Source organism: Oncorhynchus mykiss, chromosome 7, assembly GCF_057628025.1.
Source record: "Oncorhynchus mykiss isolate SJ-2025 chromosome 7, ASM5762802v1, whole genome shotgun sequence".
NCBI lineage: Eukaryota > Metazoa > Chordata > Actinopteri > Salmoniformes > Salmonidae > Oncorhynchus > Oncorhynchus mykiss.
Genome location: NC_143028.1, coordinates 63,142,991 through 63,162,883, shown reverse-complemented (window position 1 = coordinate 63,162,883; position 19,893 = coordinate 63,142,991). Strand labels below are relative to the sequence as shown.

Sequence of the window (19,893 nt, the reverse complement as noted above, 5' to 3'; positions counted from 1 at the left end):
ACAGTTTCTCTCTCTACATTATCTCTCTCTCTACAGTGCCTCTCTCTCTCTACATTGTCTCTCTCTCTACATTGTCTCTCTCTCTACAGTGTCTCTCTCTCTACATTATCTCTCTCTCTACAGTGTCTCTCTCTCTACATTGTCTCTCTCTCTACATTGTCTCTCTCTCTACATTATCTCTCTCTCTACATTGTCTCTCTCTCTACATTGTCTCTCTCTCTACATTATCTCTCTCTACAGTGTCTCTCTCTCTACATTGTCTCTCTCTCTACATTGTCTCTCTCTATACAGTGTCACTCAACAGTCTCTCGCTACAGTCTCTTTCTACAGTGTCTCTCTACCGTCTCTCTCTACAGCCTCTCTCTCACTAAAGTCTCTCTCTCTATCTGTCGCCTGTCCCTCTCTTTCTCTCTCTCTGTATTTTTCTCCATCTTCCTCACTCTTATGTTTGTATTGTTATACACTACCGCTCAAAAGTTTGGACACACCTAGGTTTTTTCTTTATTTTTACTATGTTCTACATTGTAGAATAATAGTGAAGACATCAAAACTATGAAATAACACATGGAATCATGTAATAAAGTGTTAATCAAATCCACCTATATTTTATATTAGTGATTCTTCAAATAGCCACCCTTTGGCTTGATAACAGCTTTGCACATTCTTGGCTTTCTCTCAACCAGCTTCACCTGGAATGCTTTTCCAACAGTCTTGAAGGTGTTCCCACATATGCTTAGCACTTGTTGGCTGCTTTTCTTTCACTCTGTGGTCCAACTCATCCCAAACCTTCTCAAGTGAGTTGAGGTCGGGTGATTGTGGAGGCCAGGACATCTGATGCAGCACCATCACTCTCTTTTTCGGTCAAATTGCCCTTACACAGCCTGGAGGTGTATTGTGTCATTGTCCTGTTGAAAAACAAATGATAGTCCCACTAAGCTCAAACCAGATGGGATGTGTATCGCTGCAGAATGCTGTGGTAGCCATGCTGGTTAAGTGTGCCTTGAATTCATAAATAAATCACAGACAGTGTCACCAGCACAGCACCCCCACACCATAAAACCTCCTCCTCCATGCTTTACAGTGAGAAATACACATGCGGAGATCCATCCATTCAACCATACCATGTCTCACAAAGACACGGCGCTTGGAACCAAAAATCTTCAATTTGGACTCCAGACAAAAGGACAAAAAGAGGCTGATTCAGTCTCATCTACACTGCCTGATGCTTATTCAGTACAGTACTGTAGGTGGGCTGAGTCAGTGATGGTTTTAACCCCCCACAACCAGAACTTCATTTCAACCAGTTTTACCTCTGAGCTGTGACCCCGTCACAGTTCCTCAGTGATATCCCCGGGCCACATACTGTACACAGCTATCATATTTCTTCACTTTGATTAACTTGTTTTAATTAGTTGCATATTAATTATGCAATTTGCATCATCTGTGACAGGAAAGTCATGCGGAAATGTCTTAATCATCTGGTTTGCTCCTCTTGGCACTGTCCTCTGGTGCAGAGAGCGAGAGCAATCGATCGTCCTGTGACCGTGTGATGGATGGCCCCGGGCTCGGCTGGGCTCACTGCCTGTTATCAGAGGGGCTAGCTAGGGCTGATTTGTGGCTGTGGTAGACTGAGGCTGAGGCTGTGGAAAGGAGAGGAGGGGAGGGGAGTGGCTGTAAGACATCACTTTGTGGTAGTGACCTTGGCTTTGACAGAGGCTCTTTGGTCTCCTTCTGCAGTGGCAGAGCGGCAGCTATCAGTCAGTCAAAAAGTGAGCCAGTCAGTCAGTTGATCAGTCAGTCAGTTAACCAGGCAGGCAGTCAGTCAATCAGCCAGCCAGTCATCCAGCCGGGCCACAATGCTTCCTCAAAGCTCTTTAACTCAGCAAAGATAGATTAGGCCCCCTCTTCAGGGGGGCAGTGTGGAGCAGAGCGACGCGGAGTAGAGGAGAGTGTAGGCTGCTGCGCTTCTCTCTCCTTTGATACGGCTACACAGCTACACAGATAGGCTGAGCCACCAGCTCAAACGTGTCACAAAGTACCGGCACACTGGGGCCCAGGCTGCCAGAGCACGATTAAGATTTAATGGAAGCTCGTGGAAATTAATTGACTGTTCAGAAACGTTGAGAATGCTGACTCGTGGTGTTGAATACAGACTCACTGGATGGAGATATCTCCAATACACCTGGTACATTACACTCACACCGGTGCACATTATTTCTATCTCAAATCAATCAAATATTAATAGTCGAATGCGCCGAATACAACAGGTGTAGACCTTACAGTGAAATGCTTACTGACGAGCCCCTAACCAACAATGTAGTTAAAAAAAAGAAGAGCAGCAGTAAAATAACAATAGCGAGACTATATACTGGGGGTACCGGTACAGAGTCAATGTGGAGACTATATACTGGGGGTACCGGTACAGAGTCAATGTGGAGACTATATACTGGGGGTACCGGAACAGAGTCAATGTGGAGACTATATACTGGGGGTACCGGTACAGAGTCAATGTGGAGACTATATACTGGGGGTACCGGTACAGAGTCAATGTGGAGACTATATACTGGGGGTACCGGTACAGAGTCAATATGGAGGCTATATACTGGGGGTACCGGTACAGAGTCAATGTGGAGACTATATACTGGGGGTACCGGAACAGAGTCAATGTGGAGACTATATACTGGGGGTACCGGTACAGAGTCAATGTGGAGACTATATACTGGGGGTACCGGTACAGAGTCAATGTGGAGACTATATACTGGGGGTACCGGTACAGAGTCAATGTGGAGACTATATACTGGGGGTACCGGAACAAAGTCAATGTGGAGACTATATACTGGGGGTACCGGAACAAAGTCAATGTGGAGACTATATACTGGGGGTACCGGAACAGAGTCAATGTGGAGACTATATACTGGGGGTACCGGAACAAAGTCAATGTGGAGACTATATACTGGGGGTACCGGAACAGAGTCAATGTGGAGACTATATACTGGGGGTACCGGTACAGAGTCAATGTGGAGACTATATACTGGGGGTACCGGTACAGAGTCAATGTGGAGACTATATACTGGGGGTACCGGTACAGAGTCAATGTGGAGGCTATATACTGGGGGTACCGGTACAGAGTCAATGTGGAGACTATATACTGGGGGTACCGGAACAGAGTCAATGTGGAGACTATATACTGGGGGTACCGGTACAGAGTCAATGTGGAGACTATATACTGGGGGTACCGGTACAGAGTCAATGTGGAGACTATATACTGGGGGTACCGGTACAGAGTCAATGTGGAGACTATATACTGGGGGTACCGGAACAAAGTCAATGTGGAGACTATATACTGGGGGTACCGGAACAAAGTCAATGTGGAGACTATATACTGGGGGTACCGGAACAGAGTCAATGTGGAGACTATATACTGGGGGTACCGGAACAAAGTCAATGTGGAGACTATATACTGGGGGTACCGGAACAGAGTCAATGTGGAGACTATATACTGGGGGTACCGGAACAGAGTCAATGTGGAGAATATATGCTGGGGGGTACCGGTACAGAGTCAATGTGGAGACTATATACTGGGGGTACCGGTACAGAGTCAATGTGGAGACTATATACTGGGGGTACCGGAACAGAGTCAATGTGGAGACTATATACTGGGGGTACCGGAACAAAGTCAATGTGGAGACTATATACTGGGGGTACCGGAACGGAGTCAATGTGGAGACTATATACTGGGGGTACCGGAACAGAGTCCATGTGGAGACTATATACTGGGGGTACCGGAACAGAGTCAATGTGGAGACTATATACTGGGGGTACCAGAACAGAGTCAATGTGGAGAATATATACTGGGGGTACCGGTACAGAGTCAATATGGAGACTATATACTGGGGGGTACCGGTACAGAGTCAATGTGGAGACTATATACTGGGGGGAACCGGTACAGAGTCAATGTGGAGACTATATGCTGCGGGGTACCGGTACAGAGTCAATGTGGAGACTATATACTGGGGGTACCGGTACAGAGTCAATGTGGAGACTATATGCTGGGGGGTACCGGTACAGAGTCAATGTGGAGACTATATACTGGGGGGTACCGGTACAGAGTCAATGTGGAGACTATATACTGGGGGGTACCAGTACAAAGTCAATGTGGAGACTATATACTGGGGGTTACTGGTACAGAGTCAATGTGGAGACTATATACTGGGGGGTACCGTTACAAAGTCAATGTGGAGACTATATACTGGGGGTTACCGGTACAGAGTCAATGTGGAGACTATATACAGGGGGTACCGGTACAGAGTAAATGTGGAGGCTATATACAGGTGGTACCGGTACAGAGTCAATGTGGAGGCTATATACAGGGAGTTCCGGTACAGAGTCAATGTGGAGGCTATATACTGGGGGGTACCGGTACAGAGTCAATGTGGAGACTATATACTGAGGGGTACCAGTACAGAGTCAACATACGGGGCACCGGTTAGACTAGGTAATTGAGATAATATATACATGTAGGTAGAGTTATTAAAGTGACTATGCATAGATGATGACAACAGAGAGTAGCAGCAGTGTAAAAGGTGTGTGGAGGGGGGCAATGCAAATAGTCTGGGTAGCCATTTGATTAGATGTTAAGGAGTCTTATGGCTTGGTGGTAGAAGCTGTTTAGAAGCCTCTTGGACCAAGACTTGGCGCTCCAGTACCGCTTGCCATGCAGTAGCAGAGAGAACAGTCTATGACTAGGGAGGCTGGAGTCTTTGACAATTTTAGGGCCTTCCTCTGACACTGCCTGGTATAGAGGTCCTGGATGGCAGGAAGTTTGGCCCCAGTGATGTACTGGGACATACGCACTACCCTCTGTAGTGCCTTGCGGTCAGCGGCCAAGTAGTTGCCATACCAGGTAGTAGTGCAACCAGTTATGATACCCTCGATGGTTTAGCTGTAGAAACTTTTGAGGATCTGAAGACCTACAGTATGCCAAATCTTTACTGTCTCCTGAGGAGGAATAGGTTTTGTCTTTGTTATCCTGGCATCACGCGGCCAGGTCTTTGACCTCCTCCCTATAGGCTGTCTCGTCGTTGTCGGTGATCAGGCCTACCACTGTTGTGTCATCGGCAAACTTAATGATAGTGTTGGAGTCGTGCCTGGCCGTGCAGTCGTGAGTGAACAGGGAGTACACGGGGAGACTGAGCACGCACCCCTGAGGGGCCCCTGTGTTGACGATGTGTTGTTACCTACCCTCACCACCTGGAGGTGGCTCGTCAAGAAGTCCAGGATCAAGTTGCAGAGGGAGGTGTTTAGTCCCAGGGACCTTAGCTTATTGATGAGCTTTGAGGGCACTATGGTGTTGAACGCTGAGCTGTAGTCAATAACAGTATTCTCACATAGGTGTTCCTTTTGTTCCGGTTGGGAAAAGGCAGTGAGGAGTGCAATAGAGATGTCAATGGGACTCACCTGATTAAATAATAAAGGATAAAAACAAGTAGTTTAGTTTAGATATTGTCATATTTTCTTCATCTCTAAATCTCTCTTTCAATATGAATTTATTTGATACTTCTCTCTTCCAGGTGGTCCTCCACCCGACCCCTAACAGCCCCAAAGCCTCAGAGCTCCATAAGATGGCCATCACTAAGGCCTGCCCCGACCAGAATCTTCAGATCAAACTGGCCATCCGCATGGACAAACCGCAGAACATGAAGCATTCTGGGTAAGCATGGACAAGCTGCAGATCTGATCTGTACAACTCTTAGAAAGTTTCCCATGGAATGCTCTGCAAATTATTGAGGACCATAATCATAAATATTGTATGACATTGACATACCATTCAGACCACCATCAGGTGTTGGAATTCATTGAGACAATCTATATGAATTATCTTGTGTTTCTGTAGATACACTATAATATTATAGTTGCAGCACATGACTAGATGTCTTATGACCATTCAGCCTGCCTGTTGAGGGCCCTTTTGTCCTTGTCTGTTTCACCTTTGGGGAGCAACAAAGCCTCTAACTTAAAGGCCAAAGTGAATCATTCTCGCTGTGTCAACTCAGGGTCATCCAGTCTGCATGAAACATCATTGTCATCCCTAATGGAAACCACATACATTTCACATGTGATCTATTGTGAAGTTAATGTGATAACATGTGACAACATGTAAAGCAACATGTGATAACATGAAACTACACATGTCAAATGTAAGGTGAAATTCTGTCTTTTTCTGTAAGAGATATTATAAACAGTGATTAGATCAGCCTCTCCTTTCCACATAGGAGGGCATACAGTCTTGTCTATACATTTAGTGTGGGCTAAACCTGGCCATTCTGCTGCTGTTGCTACAACACAGGAAACAATATTAGCTAATTCTCATACCAATGCCATGTAATAAACTTTAACATTGTTTTCTGGAAGGTATTTGTGGGCTTTTGGGAAAAACGTCTGGAAGCGATGGAAGAAGCGTTTCTTTGTCCTGGTGCAGGTAGGTATATAATCAGCCTCTGAAATATCAGGTCTGCTCAATTGAAAGGTTATTCAAATTAGTACACCACCAACACCTTAAGAAACATGTGCCTGAAGCAGTGGCGGATTTAGGTATAGGTGACATTGGCAGTCGCCCAGGGCGACAACTTGCAGGGGGCGGCACCCGCACAAAAAACATTGTAATGGTAGCTGGAGGTAGGGGGAGCGGGGGAATCTATCAAATAGCGCACCTCTAACTTTGTACAGTACTAATGAAATTAGTAAATCAGTCACACTACGAAATGCTACCAAATAAACCATAATTCATTCATAATACTGTGAATATATAGTTTCAGGCATGTTGTTTCTTTTTGTTTGTGTGAAGTCGTTAAGAATAATATTAAACCAGTCTGCACACCACCAAGGTGAATTGGTTTAGTCTTGACTCTCCGTTTAAGGGGTGGGGTGGGGGGGGGGGTGCCGAACTGCCACTGGGAAGGGATGAATTCCACACAAATATAATACCTTTTTAAAGAAGCTCATACTTGAAAAGTCACGACTGATCCTGTAATGTTCCTCAGCACATGAAGGGTATGACGTGTCTGTCCTCTCTGGTGCAGGTGAGCCAGTACACCTTTGCCATGTGCAGCTACAGAGAGAAGAAGTCTGAGCCACAGGAGCTGCTACAGTTGGATGGTTACACTGTGGATTACACTGACCCCCAGCCAGGTACATACAGTTGAGGTTGGAAGTTTACATACACCTTAGCCAAATATATTTAAACTCAGTTTTTCACAAATCCTGTCATTTGATCCTAGTAAAATTTCCCTGTCTTTGGTCAGTTAGGAACACCACCTAATTTTTAAGAATGTGAAATGTCAGAATAGTAGTAGAGGGAATGATTTATTTCAGCTTTTATTTCTTTCATCACATTCCCAGTGGGTCAGAAGTTTACATACACTCAATTAGTATTTGGAAGCATTGCCTTTAAATTGTTTAACTTGGGTCAAACTTTTCGGGTAGCCTTCCACAAGCTCCCACAATAAGTTGGGTGAATTTTGGGCCATTCCTCCTGACAGAGCTGGTGTAACTGAGTCAGGTTTGTAGGCCTCCTTGCTCGCACACGCTTTTTCAATTCTGCCCACAAATTTTCTATAAGTTTGAGGTCAGGGCTTTGTGATGGCCACTCCAATACCTTGACTTTGTTGTCCTTAAGCCATTTTGCCACAACTTTGGAAGCATGCTTGGGGTCATTGTCCATTTGGAAGACCCATTTGCGACCAAGCTTTAACTTCCTGACTGATGTCTTGAGATGTTGCTTCAATATATCCACGTAATTTTCCTCCTCATTATGTCATCTATTTTCTGAAGTGCACCAATCCCTCCTGCAGCAAAGCACCCCCACAACATGATGCTGCCACCCCCGTGCTTCACGGATGGGATGGTGTTCTTTGGCTTGCAAGCCTCCCCCTTTTTCCTCCAAACATAACGATGGTCATTATGGCCAAACAGTTCTTTTTTTGTTTCATCAGACCAGAGGACATTTCTCCAAAAAGTATGATCTTTGTCCTCATGTGTAGTTGCAAACTGTAGTCTGTTTTTTTTATGGCTAATTTGGAGCAGTGGCTTCTTCCTTGCTGAGCGGCCTTTCAGGTTATATCGATATAGGACTCGTTTTACTGTGGATATAGATAATCTTGTACCTGTTTCCGCCAGCATCAGAACACGTCTTCTTCCTGAGCGGTATGACGGCTGCGTGGTCCCATGGTGTTTATACTTGCATACTATTGTTTGTACAGATGAACGTGGTAACTTCAGGCGTTTGGATATTGCTCCCAAGGTTGAACCAAACCAATTTTTTGGAGGTCTTGGCTGATTTCATTTGATTTTCCCATTATGTCAAGCAATGAGGCACTGAGTTTGAAGGTAGGCCTTCAAATTCATCCACAGGTACACCTCCGATTGACTCAAATTATGTCAATTAGCCTATCAGAAGCTTCTAAAGCCATGACATCCTTTTCTGGAATTTTCCAAGCTGTTTAAAGGCACAGTCAACTTAGTGTATGTAAACTTCTGACCCCCTGGAATTGTGATCCATGGAATTATTGTGTGTATTAAGTGAAATAATCTGTCTGTTAACAATTGTTGGAAAAATGACTTGTGTCATGCACAAAGTAGATGTCCTTACCGACTTGCCAAAACTATAGGTTGTTTACAAGAAATTTGTGGAGTGATTGAAAAACGAGTTTTAATGACCATCCAAAGTGTATGTAAACTTCAGACTTTACCTGTATATACACACACAAGCACAAATGGATGCATGCGCACACATACACTTATGAACACACACACATACACACACACAACTTGTCCCTGAACCCTCTTCTCTGTCTCTAGGTCTGGATGGTGGGAGGACCTTCTTCAACGCAGTGAAGGAGGGCGACACTGTGATCTTTGCTAGTGATGACGAGCAAGACCGCATCCTGTGGGTCCAGGCCATGTACCGGGCCACCGGTCAGTCCCACAAGCCCGTGCCCCCCACCCAGGTCCAGAAACTCAACTCCAAGGGGGGCGCAGCTGCACAGATGGATGCGCCCATCTCCCAGTTCTGTGAGTAAACCAATACAAAACCTCACCATCAGATCAACCAATCAGAAGGCAGTGTCAGGTTTCATCCCCCCAATCCCGTGACAGCTCTCATCCATAACATTTCACCACGCCATGCGTCTCTCCCCACGCCACACTGCAGGCACATACTGTAAGTGTTACACGTTGCTCTGTGGAACTAACAGTAACACACAGCCACGCACACGCACACACACACGCACGTAGGCACGCCACCCTCGTTGCTGTATCACACAGAGTCCCTGGCATCCTTCGGGCCTCCACTCATCATCACCAACCAGTCACACTTGACATGTTTAAAGGTGCAACTTCACATAATGTTTTTCCCCCTACAGTCTCTCTCTCTCGCTCTCTCTCTCTCTCTCTCTCTCTCTCTCTCTCCCTCTCCCTCTCCCTCTCCCTCTCCCTCTCCCTCTCTCTCTCTCTCTCTCTCTCTCCCTCTCCCTCTCCCTCTCCCTCTCCCTCTCCCTCTCCCTCTCCCTCTCCCTCTCTCTCTCTCTCTCTCTCTCTCTCTCTCTCTCTCTCTCTCTCTCCCTCTCCCTCCCTCCCTCTCTCTCTCTCTCTCTCCCTCCCTCTCTCTCTCTCTCTCTCTATCTCCCTCTCTCTCTCTCTCCCTCTCTCTCTCTCCCTCTCTCTCTCTCTCTCTCTCTCTCTCTCTCTCTCCCTCTCTCTCCCTCTCTCTCTATCTCCCTCTCTCTCTCTCTCCCTCTCTCTCTCTCCCTCTCTCTCTCTCTCTCTCTCTCTCTCTCTATCTCCCTCTCTCTCTCTCTCTCTCCCTCCCTCTCTCTCTCTCTCTCTCTATCTCCCTCTCTCTCTCTCTCCCTCTCTCTCTCTCCCTCTCTCTCTCTCTCTCTCTCTCTCTCTCTCTCTCCCTCTCTCTCCCTCTCTCTCTCTCCCTCTCGCTGCCTCTCTCTCTCTCTCTCTCTCTCTAAACAGCAACAAAGCTGACAAACTAAAGAGAGAAAGACTAAATGACGCCCGATGAGGTAGAATCTAGATTCAACCACCAAAAAGATGATTAGGCCATGAATCGGTATTTTATAAGAATTCCCATTAGCTGTTGCAAAAGCAGCAGCTACTCATCCTGGGGTCCACACAAAACATTAAACAAAATACAGAATGACTTAATTCAGAACATCAATAGACAAGAACAGCTCAAGGACAGAACTACATTAAAAAAAAAATAAAGGCACACGTAGCCTACCTATCAATGCATACACTCAAACTATCTAGGTCAGATTTTAGCCTTTTGAATCCTCTTGAAGCTTTAAAAATCTTTTTATAACATTTTGAGATAACCGTGGTACTTACTGTAAGTGTTATTTTTATGATACTGCTAAGGAGTCAGGGAGTATTGCATAATCACCCCAGACCCCAGCCTTCTGTATGGTAGAAAACAACAGCTGTTGGCTTTCTGAGTTCTTGCTCACCCTGGCCCTGTCTCGGTCTATCCACTGCTCTGTCAGTCTTCTCTGTAGTGTTAAACATTCCTCTACGTGTTACTCTACTTGCACCTTTAAGCAACCTACCTACCTATCCCCACTGGTCCTATACTGGTCAGACCTATCCCCACTGGTCCTATACTGGTCAGACCTATCCCCACTGGTCAGATACTGATCAGACCTATCCCCACTGGTCCTATACTGGTCAGACCTATCCTCACTGGTCCTATACTGGTCAGACCTATCCCCACTGGTCAGATACTGGTCAGACCTATCCCCACTGGTCCTATACTGGTCAGACCTATCCTCACTGGTCCTATACTGGTCAAACCTATCCTCACTGGTCCTATACTGGTCAGACCTATCCCCACTGCTCAGATACTGGTCAGACCTATTCCCACTAGTCAGATACTGGTCAGACCAATCCCCACTGGTCCTATACTGGTCAGACCTATCCTCACTGGTCCTATACTGGTCAAACCTATCCTCACTGGTCCTATACTGGTCAGACTTATCCCCACTGGTCAGATACTGGTCAGACCTATTCCCACTAGTCAGATACTGGTCAGACCAATCCCTACTGGTCCTATACTGGTCAGACCTATCCTCACTGGTCCTATACTGGTCAAACCTATCCTCACTGGTCCTATACTGGTCAGACTTATCCCCACTGGTCAGATACTGGTCAGACCTATTCCCACTAGTCAGATACTGGTCAGACCTATCCCCACTGGTCAGACCTATCCCCACTGGGCAGATACTGGTCAGACCTATCCCCAAGGGTCATATACTGATCAGACGTTTCCCCACTAGTCATATACTGGTCAGACCTATCCCCACTGGTCAGATACTGATCAGACCTATCCCCACTGGTCAGATACTGGTCAGACCTATCCCCACTAGTCATATACTGATCAGACCTATCCCCAATGGTCATATACTGGTCAGACCTATCCCCACTGCTCAGATACTGGTCAGACCTATCCCCACTGGTCAGATACTGGTCAGACCTATCCCCACTGGTCATATACTGGTCAGAGCTATCCCCACTGGTCCTATACTGGTCAGACTTACCCCACTAGTCAGATACTGGTCAGACCTATTCCCACTAGTCAGATACTGGTCAGACCTATCCCCACTGGTCAGATACTGGTCAGACCTATCCCGACTGGTCATATACTGGTCAGACCTATTCCCACTAGTCAGATACTGGTCAGACCTATCCCCACTGGTCAGATACTGGTCAGACCTATTCCCACTAGTTAGATACTGGTCAGACCTATCCCCACTGGCCATATACTGGTCAGACCTATCCCCACTGGTCCTATACCGGTCAGACCTATCCCCACTGGCCATAAACTGGTCAGACCTATCCCCACTAGTCTTATACTGGTCAGACCTATCCCCACTGGTCATATACTGGTCAGACCTATCCCCACTGGTCAGATACTGGTCAGACCTTTCCCCACTGGTCAGATACTGGTCAGACCTATCCCCACTGGTCAGATACTGGTCAGACCTATTCCCACTAGTTAGATACTGGTCAGACCTATCCCCACTGGCCATATACTGGTCAGACCTATCCCCACTGGTCCTATACTGGTCAGACCTATCCCCACTGGTCATATACTGGTCAGACCTATCCACACTGGTCAGATACTGGTCAGACCTTTCCCCACTGGTCCTATACTGGTCAGAACTACCCCCACTGGTCAGATACTGGTCAGACCTATTCCCACTGGTCATATACTGGTCAGACCTATTCCCACTGGTCATATACTGGTCAGACCTATCCCCACTGGTCCTATACTGGTCAGAACTATCCCCGCTGGTCATATACTGGTCAGACCTATCCCCACTGGTCATATACTGGTCAGACCTATTCCCACTGGTCCTATACTGGTCAGAACTATCCCCGCTGGTCATATACTGGTCAGACCTATTCCCACTGGTCATATACTGGTCAGACCTATCCCCACTGGTCAGATACTGGTCAGACCTATACCCACTGGTCCTATACTGGTCAGACCTATCCCCCAGGTCAGATGCTGCTCAGACCTATCCCCAGTGGTCAGATACTGGTCAGACCTATCCCCACTGGTTCTATACTGGTCAGACCTATCCCCACTGGTCAGATGTTGCTCAGACCTATCCCCACTGGTCCTATACTGGTCAGACCAATCCCCACTGGTCAGATGCTGGTCAGACCAATTCCCACTGGTTCCTATACTGGTCAGACCTATCCCCACTGGTCCTATACTGGTCAGACCTATCCCCACTGGCCATATACTGGTCAGACCTATCCCCACTGGCCATATACTGGTCAGACCTATCCCCACTGGTTATATACTGGTCAGATCAATCCCCACTTGTCCTATACTGGTCAGACCTATCCCCACTGGTCAGACACTGTACAGTAGCAATATAAAGGTAAGACTACAGAAATACACTGAGTGTACAAAACATTGTGCTCTTTCCATGACATAGACTGACTAGGTGAATCCAGGTGAAAGCTATGATCCCTTATTGATGTCGCTTGTTAAATTCATTTCAGTCAGTGTAGATGAGGGGGCAGAGACAGGTTAAAGAAGGATTTCTTAGGCTTGAGACAATTGAGACATGGATTGTGTATGTGTATTATTCAGAGCGTGAATTGTCAGGACAAAAGATTTAAGTGCCTTTGAACTGGGTTTGGTAGTAGGTGCCAGGTACACCGGTTCATGTCAAAAGCTGCAATGTTGCTGGGTTTTCACACTCAACAGTTTCCCATGTGTATCAAGAATGGCCCACCACCCATCCAACCACCCATCCCATCCAACCAAATTGACACAACTGTGGGACGCATTTGAGTCAAAATGGGCCAGCATCGCTGTGGAACGCTTTCAACACCTTGTTGAGTCCATGCCCTGACGAATTGAGGCTGTTCTGAGGGCAAAAGGGGTGCAACTCAATATTTGGAGGGTGTTCTTTTTTTTTTTTTTTTGAATTTTACCCCTTTTTTTTTCTCCCAATTTCGTGGTATCCAATTGTTGTAGTATCTTGTCTCATTGCTACAACTTCCGTACGGGCTCGGGAAAGACGAAGACTGAATGTCATGCGTCCTCCGATACACAACCCAACCAGCCGTACTGCTTCTTAACACAGCGCGCATCCAACCCGGAAGCACCAATGTGTCGGAGGCTAGTGTCGGTGAGTGCACCTGGCAACCTTGGCTAGCACGCACTGCGCCCGGCCCGCCACAAGAGTCGCTGGTGCGCGATGAGAAAAGGAGATCCCTACCGACCAATCCCTCCCTAACCCGGATGACGCTAGGCCAATTGTGCGTCACCCCACGGACCTCCCGGTCGCGGCCGGTTACGACAGAGCCTGGGCGCGAACCCAGGGACTCTGATGGCACAGCTGGCGCTGCAGTACAACGCCCTTAACCACTGCGCCACCCGGGAGGCCTTGGAGGGTGTTCTTAATGTTTTGTTCACTCAGTGTATGTCGTAATACGCTTAGGTTGTTGTTGTTTTACATGATAGATCTAATTTACATTTCATAAACACACTGAAACCTGAACAGGTTTAACTTAACTTGGGAAATTAACACACATTCTGTTATTTTACAACACTAAAGAACTCACCTTTTAAAACCAGACTGAATGCTGTGCTCACCATTGTTTCAATAAGGTGAGTGCAGTGTTCAGTCTGGTTAACCAGGCTAACTACTAAAGATAATGTATTTTGGTGTGCATCTTTCCTTCAACTCCTTTAGTTATTTTAAGGATTGCTCTAATGCCCAAACCGTTTTCGTTACAGTCAATGGGTTGTAGAAAAAGCCCAAACTGTTTTCGTTACAGTCAATGGGTTGTAGAAAAAGCTTTTTTCCCTCCTTATAATATTAGCATTTTTATAACCGGAAAACAATTAAATAATAAAAACATCCATATAGGTTTTTATACTGGAATTGCACTGTTTAGGTAAGACAAAAATACTGTGTTTTTATTTAAAGATAATATATGTTTTTAATGAATTACTCTTCATCTATAGCACATTGAAATAAGTAGCTCTAGTTTTCAACAGTTTTCATAAATATAATCTATAAATATACATTTTCTGTGGTCTCCATTGGTTTCTTTGTCCAGTATGTGATTGTTATTGTGGTTAGATGGTTACCTCCTCTATATAAGACCAGCCATACTGATGCCATTCAATGCCCCCTCACAGTGGCACAGACCTCCTTCCTCTACCGCCCTCCTCTCTGAAACATTGTGCCACACCATGCGTACATGTTTCACCCCACCCTGGTGGTCTTGAATGGCACAGTGGCCATAACATACACAACACATTACTCACCTCTCTCTCTCTCTCGCTCTCTCTCTCTCTCTCTCTCTCTCTGTCTCTCTCTCTCTCTGTCTCTCTCTCTCTCTCTCTCTCTCACTCTCTCTCTTTCTCTGTCTCTCTCTGTGTCTCTCTCTCCTCTGAACTTTGCTGCAAATTATTTGTCTGATTCTAGAATGCAATGACAGTTCTGGAGCATTGGTTTGGAATGATAGGAAAGTTGTCTTTCTAAAGGAGAACTTACAGGCTAACTGCAAGTCATTACCAGACGACATCACCTTGCTTTCAGTGGACTCCGATATTCATATCCATATAAGAATAAACTATTCTGATAAAGTGATAACATAAGATGGATATGTCAGGTCTATTGCTATTGAGTTAGCCATATTATGTTATTACTCTACATCCATTTTTCCTCATAGATTCATAAGAGGATACTGGCATCATTTACATATCATCATCTTAGAACTAGTAGGTGGTGTTGGACTGCTGGAGCCGGTAAGTGTATGGGCTAGTGCTCCTCTACACTCTTAGAGAAAAGGTGCTATCTAGAACTTAAATGGATTCTTCAGCTGTCCCAATAGGATAACTCTTTGAATAACCCTTTTTGGTTCCAGGATGAACCCTTTTGAGTTCCATTTAGAACCGTTTCCGCAGAGAGTTCTACTTGGAACCCAAAATAGTTCTACCTGGAACCAAAAAGGGTTCTACGAGAAACCAAAAATGGTTCTTCTTTGGGGACAGCCGAATAACCATTTTGGAACCCTTTTTTCCAGTAGTTAGTATAAGCTGTAGAAAGCAAAGTGAATCTATCATATTGTGATGGTAATGTATAATATATGTTAGAGGTAGTACTGTGAATAAGATAGAACTAGATCAGAACTAGATCAGAATCCAGACTAATTCAACTGCAGCAGAGTGATGAGAACCCTTAACTACTTCTCTCTATCTCTTCTCTTCTCAATCTTCTCTTGATCTTCTCTCTCTCTCTCTCTCTTTCTTTTATTTATATATCTCAATCAATCTTTCTTTCTTTCACTCTTCCTCTGTATACTTTTCACTCTACATCGGTCTCTTTCTCTTCTTCTCTCTTTCCCTTTCTCTTTCTTTCTTTCTTTCTTTCTTTCTTTCTTTCTTTCTTTCTTTCTTTCTCTATTCTCTCTCACATTCTCTCACTCTCTTTCTGTTCTCTCACTTTCTCGCTCTCTTTATCTTTCTTTCTCTCTCTCTCTCCCATGTTGGTACAGGTTGTTGTTTTTTGAGTTGTGTTTTTCTTCCTCATGCTTTGCTTGTTACCCCTCTTTAGTATTGCAGCTGCTAGGTCAGGGCAGATCTCGTGTTTGCTCTCCTCCAGCCTTGTTGCTAGTCTTTATGTTATTCTGGTTTGTCCCTTCTTACCCCGCTGTCTTCTAGCTGGACTTAAGGGTAAGTGCTTCCCTGTAGCCGGCACAGCTCAGATAATCCCTGACGATTATCTGACAAATGCAACGTGCTTTCTCTCCTCTTTCCCTATCCTCCTCCTCCCCCTCTTAAGTCTCCTCGCTTCATGTCTTTAGACATTAGTAGATAATGTCTTTTTAAGTATGATTTCTTCTCAAATTGAAGTTTTAAGTACCTATTAGCTTACATTCTTGACAGTTTAAGGTGCATGTATTTGATTCTTAGGCTTATAATTTGGCTCAGTAATGATTCTACTTTATATGATGGTTATTATTATGATTTTTTTTGCATAATTGCCTTCTCTCCTTAATCTTATTGGTGTTCAAGGACCCCTCAGAGTAAAGCATAGAGATCGCCCAATGTGGCATGGTGCCATCAGAAAATAAAATTCCACAAAATGGCTGCTAGTTGTGACTCCATCAACAGTAATGTAAATTCAATACATTTTTCAAATATATTTGCGTTTCAGAGAGCAGTAGTGGACAGTCCCATTTTTTCCTAACAGAACTTCAGGGCTTGTAATCAAGCTTGTTTTGTTATAGAAAAAGCTTTTCACAACATGAGCAAATGATTGAACATTTCCATATTGTTAAAACCATTTTTCAAAGAGTAGAGCAGTTGCAAAGCTATGACGTTGGACATTTTGGTTGAGATTAGTTTGGACCCTTTTAGCAGGGTAACCTGATTCCTCTATACTAACATGGGTCATGCTTTACTATCTAGGGCTCAATTGTTTTTAGTTATTTTCTTTAGTGCTCTATTCACGAGAGTTGGCAAATATGCACGCGGAGTATTCTGAATGCCAATCACAAGGAGTAGCCATTGCCACCCCTTCCCAAACAATACTCTGGATGAACCCCCTTAGTAGATGGGCCTGTAGACAGCAGCTATTCCCCCATAGTAGCACCTTTAGCAGGGAACAGATCTAATTTTGCTTTCTTTTGATTGCCCTTTGATTGCCTGAATTGGGGAACACCTTTGTTATGTATAATTCCGTTGAAGGAATTACAGGATTTTAATATTTTTTCCCCCTGCCATCTCCAAAAGAATGATCTGGTTTTTGCATCTGTCGGCTTGATGCTAACCTATGTACCTGCATCAAATTGTATTGCTACTCTGTTAGAGATACTCCAGTAGTTGGTATGCCTGTTGGTTGTGCTCTATAAAGATCATGAATACACTGCAACATACTCAAGTATTGTCAACTTGCAAATGCCAAGAGAAAAACGAATGCCCCAAAAAATGGAATCGAAATGTTGAAAATAGATCTGCAGATGCATGACTTAACATTTTGAAAGCACAATGAAAAGTCAAACTGTTCTATTTTGTCAGTGAGTATTTATTAATTACAGTATTTGCTTATGTTCAGTATGGAAAAACAATCCAGTCTTTTGAATCAATCATCTTGTCTTTAGATCTTGTCTTTAGATGATGACGCCATCAACTCACAAAATATGATAATGTCCCCCTATAGTCCATTCAGTCTATTATTCCAAAATCAAACTCCATTTTCTCATTTAAAACAAACAGAAGAGATATTCCCCACCCCCTTCCTCCCGCCCACCTTCAAGCATTTTCTATCACACATCGCACCTTCACTCTGCCCTTATCGCAAACTTTCTCTCACTCTCACCCTCACCCTCACCCTTCCCTGCCCCTGTAACTCTCCCACCCCTTCTACTATCACCTCCTCTCCCACTTTCCTGGTAGTCTGATTGTCCCTCATCTATTTTTCTCCCTTTGTCTCAGACATTCTCTCAGTCCCTTTCTTTCTTTCTTTCCTCCTCTCTCTCTCTCTCTCTCTCTCTCTCTCTCTCTCTCTCTCTCTCTCTCTCTCTCTCTCTCTCTCTCTCTCTCTCTCTCTCTCTCTCTCTCTCTCTCTCTCTCTCTCTCTCTCTTTTCACCCTTTGTTTCCTCTTACTCCATTCATCCCACTCTCACACCCTTCACTTTTGAACTCTATCTCCCCCTACAATTTTTTTTTTCTTCTATCACATCTATAATTTCTTCCATGTCTCTCACCTCGCTCTCACCCCTCTCTCACCCCGGCTTTCACCCCTCTCGCCCTTTTAACTTGTGGTAGGGACTTTTTATTCAGTTCCTAGAGAAACCAGGGATACATATTATTTTGGTCTAGTCCACTCATTTAAAAGATTAAGAAACAAAACATCTCCTAATTTTAGACTATAGAAGCCATTGAACCTATAGCTATCCTATCCTCAGCCGTGGCACTCCATCCTCCTTGTATCTCTCCCTTTCTATGAACATGGGACTGACAGATGTCACTTGAGTTGACAGTTAGTGATGCTATAGTAACCCTCCTCCCAGCCAAGCCCACTCCCTTATCCACACGCCCCGCCCCCCTCACGTCATCCTCACTCCTTTCAGTGTCACACAATTGGACATAGCATCTGTCACTCACCCACCCTGAGGAGAACATGAACATCAACCCCACTCGTCTCTATATTGAGTACCCCTCTTCATGCACACCTCATCTCATCACTGATCGAGATCTGACTATTTATATTATGTATCTCTGGGAAATGGGAGCAATATGTAGGTCTGTCTCATTTTTGATCAGGCACTGGTGATGTTCTGCTTTTAGGCTTCTCATCAATGACTGTATTATTCTAGTCATTGTCATGTCAGACAGAATACATATTGTTATTTCAGAAGGTCATACATGCTAGTGTCTCCTGTACTTTCTTATGGTTCTCTGTCCTCAACTTATACACTACAGTTTAAAGTACATTTAACAATCATACAACACTAATCAAATACCATCAAAACATGGGCACTCGTTACTCGACCAGCTCCCAGAATGCATTTGTAAGAAGATAAGCAGTTCCTTAGACGCTAGTGTGTCCGCTATCCAACCTTTATGAAACCTTTCTTCCCTGTAGAATAGAAAACACTCTCCTCTTACAGTTTTTAATCGACTAGCCTTCATCCTTAAACCAGAGCTATTTGTTAATCTCAATAATTTAAGAAATCACTCTGTTCTCTGATTTCTGTTTTTGTTTTTCAGCACACGACCCATCATTGGTCAGGAACTGAGTGACATTCACCAATCATTCTCGAATGGCAGAATCTATTGAATACACATTACAAATGAGATTTGCATCCTATTCAATTTAACCCACAACTTCCTCAATACATGTTTTGGATCTAAGATGCCTAAAATAGTAGCTATTGAAATGTTAACAACACATGCAGCAAAAAGCTGCAAGTTGATCATGTAAAGCTGTAAGTGTTTAGAATTGTCCCTAGCAAGAGCTCTAGTCAGACTAGCCCAGTGTGTTGTACTGTGTTGAGGTAGAGAGACATGCCATACTATTTTTCTGTGCTTCACTGATGCCCTCTTCCTCTGAATCCTGTCCTTTCCCCTGTGCTGGTTGGCTGGTTGGACACACAGACGCAGACAGAGCTCAGAAACACGGCATGGATGAGTTTATCTCGGCTAACCCCTGCAGCTTTGACCACGCCTCCCTGTTCGAGATCGTCCAGAGGCTCACGTTGGACCACAGGCTCAATGACACCTTCTGCTGCCTGGTGAGTGTCATTCTCCATTCCCACAGTACCGTGGAATAAGGATAAATGCACAC

The 19,893-nt window shown here is 44.8% G+C and overlaps 1 protein-coding gene across 8 annotated transcripts in view; it reads left to right on the top strand.

Moving 5' to 3' along the window:
* The window catches only part of LOC110528345 (calcium-dependent secretion activator 1), a 186,929-nt gene that overhangs the window by 136,627 nt on the left and 30,409 nt on the right, over positions 1–19,893 (top strand). For all 8 annotated transcript variants that reach the window (XM_036983939.2, XM_090241683.1, XM_090241687.1 and 5 more), the window contains exons 8-12: positions 5,571–5,710; positions 6,412–6,478; positions 7,080–7,188; positions 8,857–9,069; positions 19,704–19,840. In XM_036983939.2, coding sequence (XP_036839834.2) covers positions 5,571–5,710; positions 6,412–6,478; positions 7,080–7,188; positions 8,857–9,069; positions 19,704–19,840 — 666 coding nt within the window. The remainder of the gene's footprint in view (positions 1–5,570; positions 5,711–6,411; positions 6,479–7,079; positions 7,189–8,856; positions 9,070–19,703; positions 19,841–19,893) is intronic.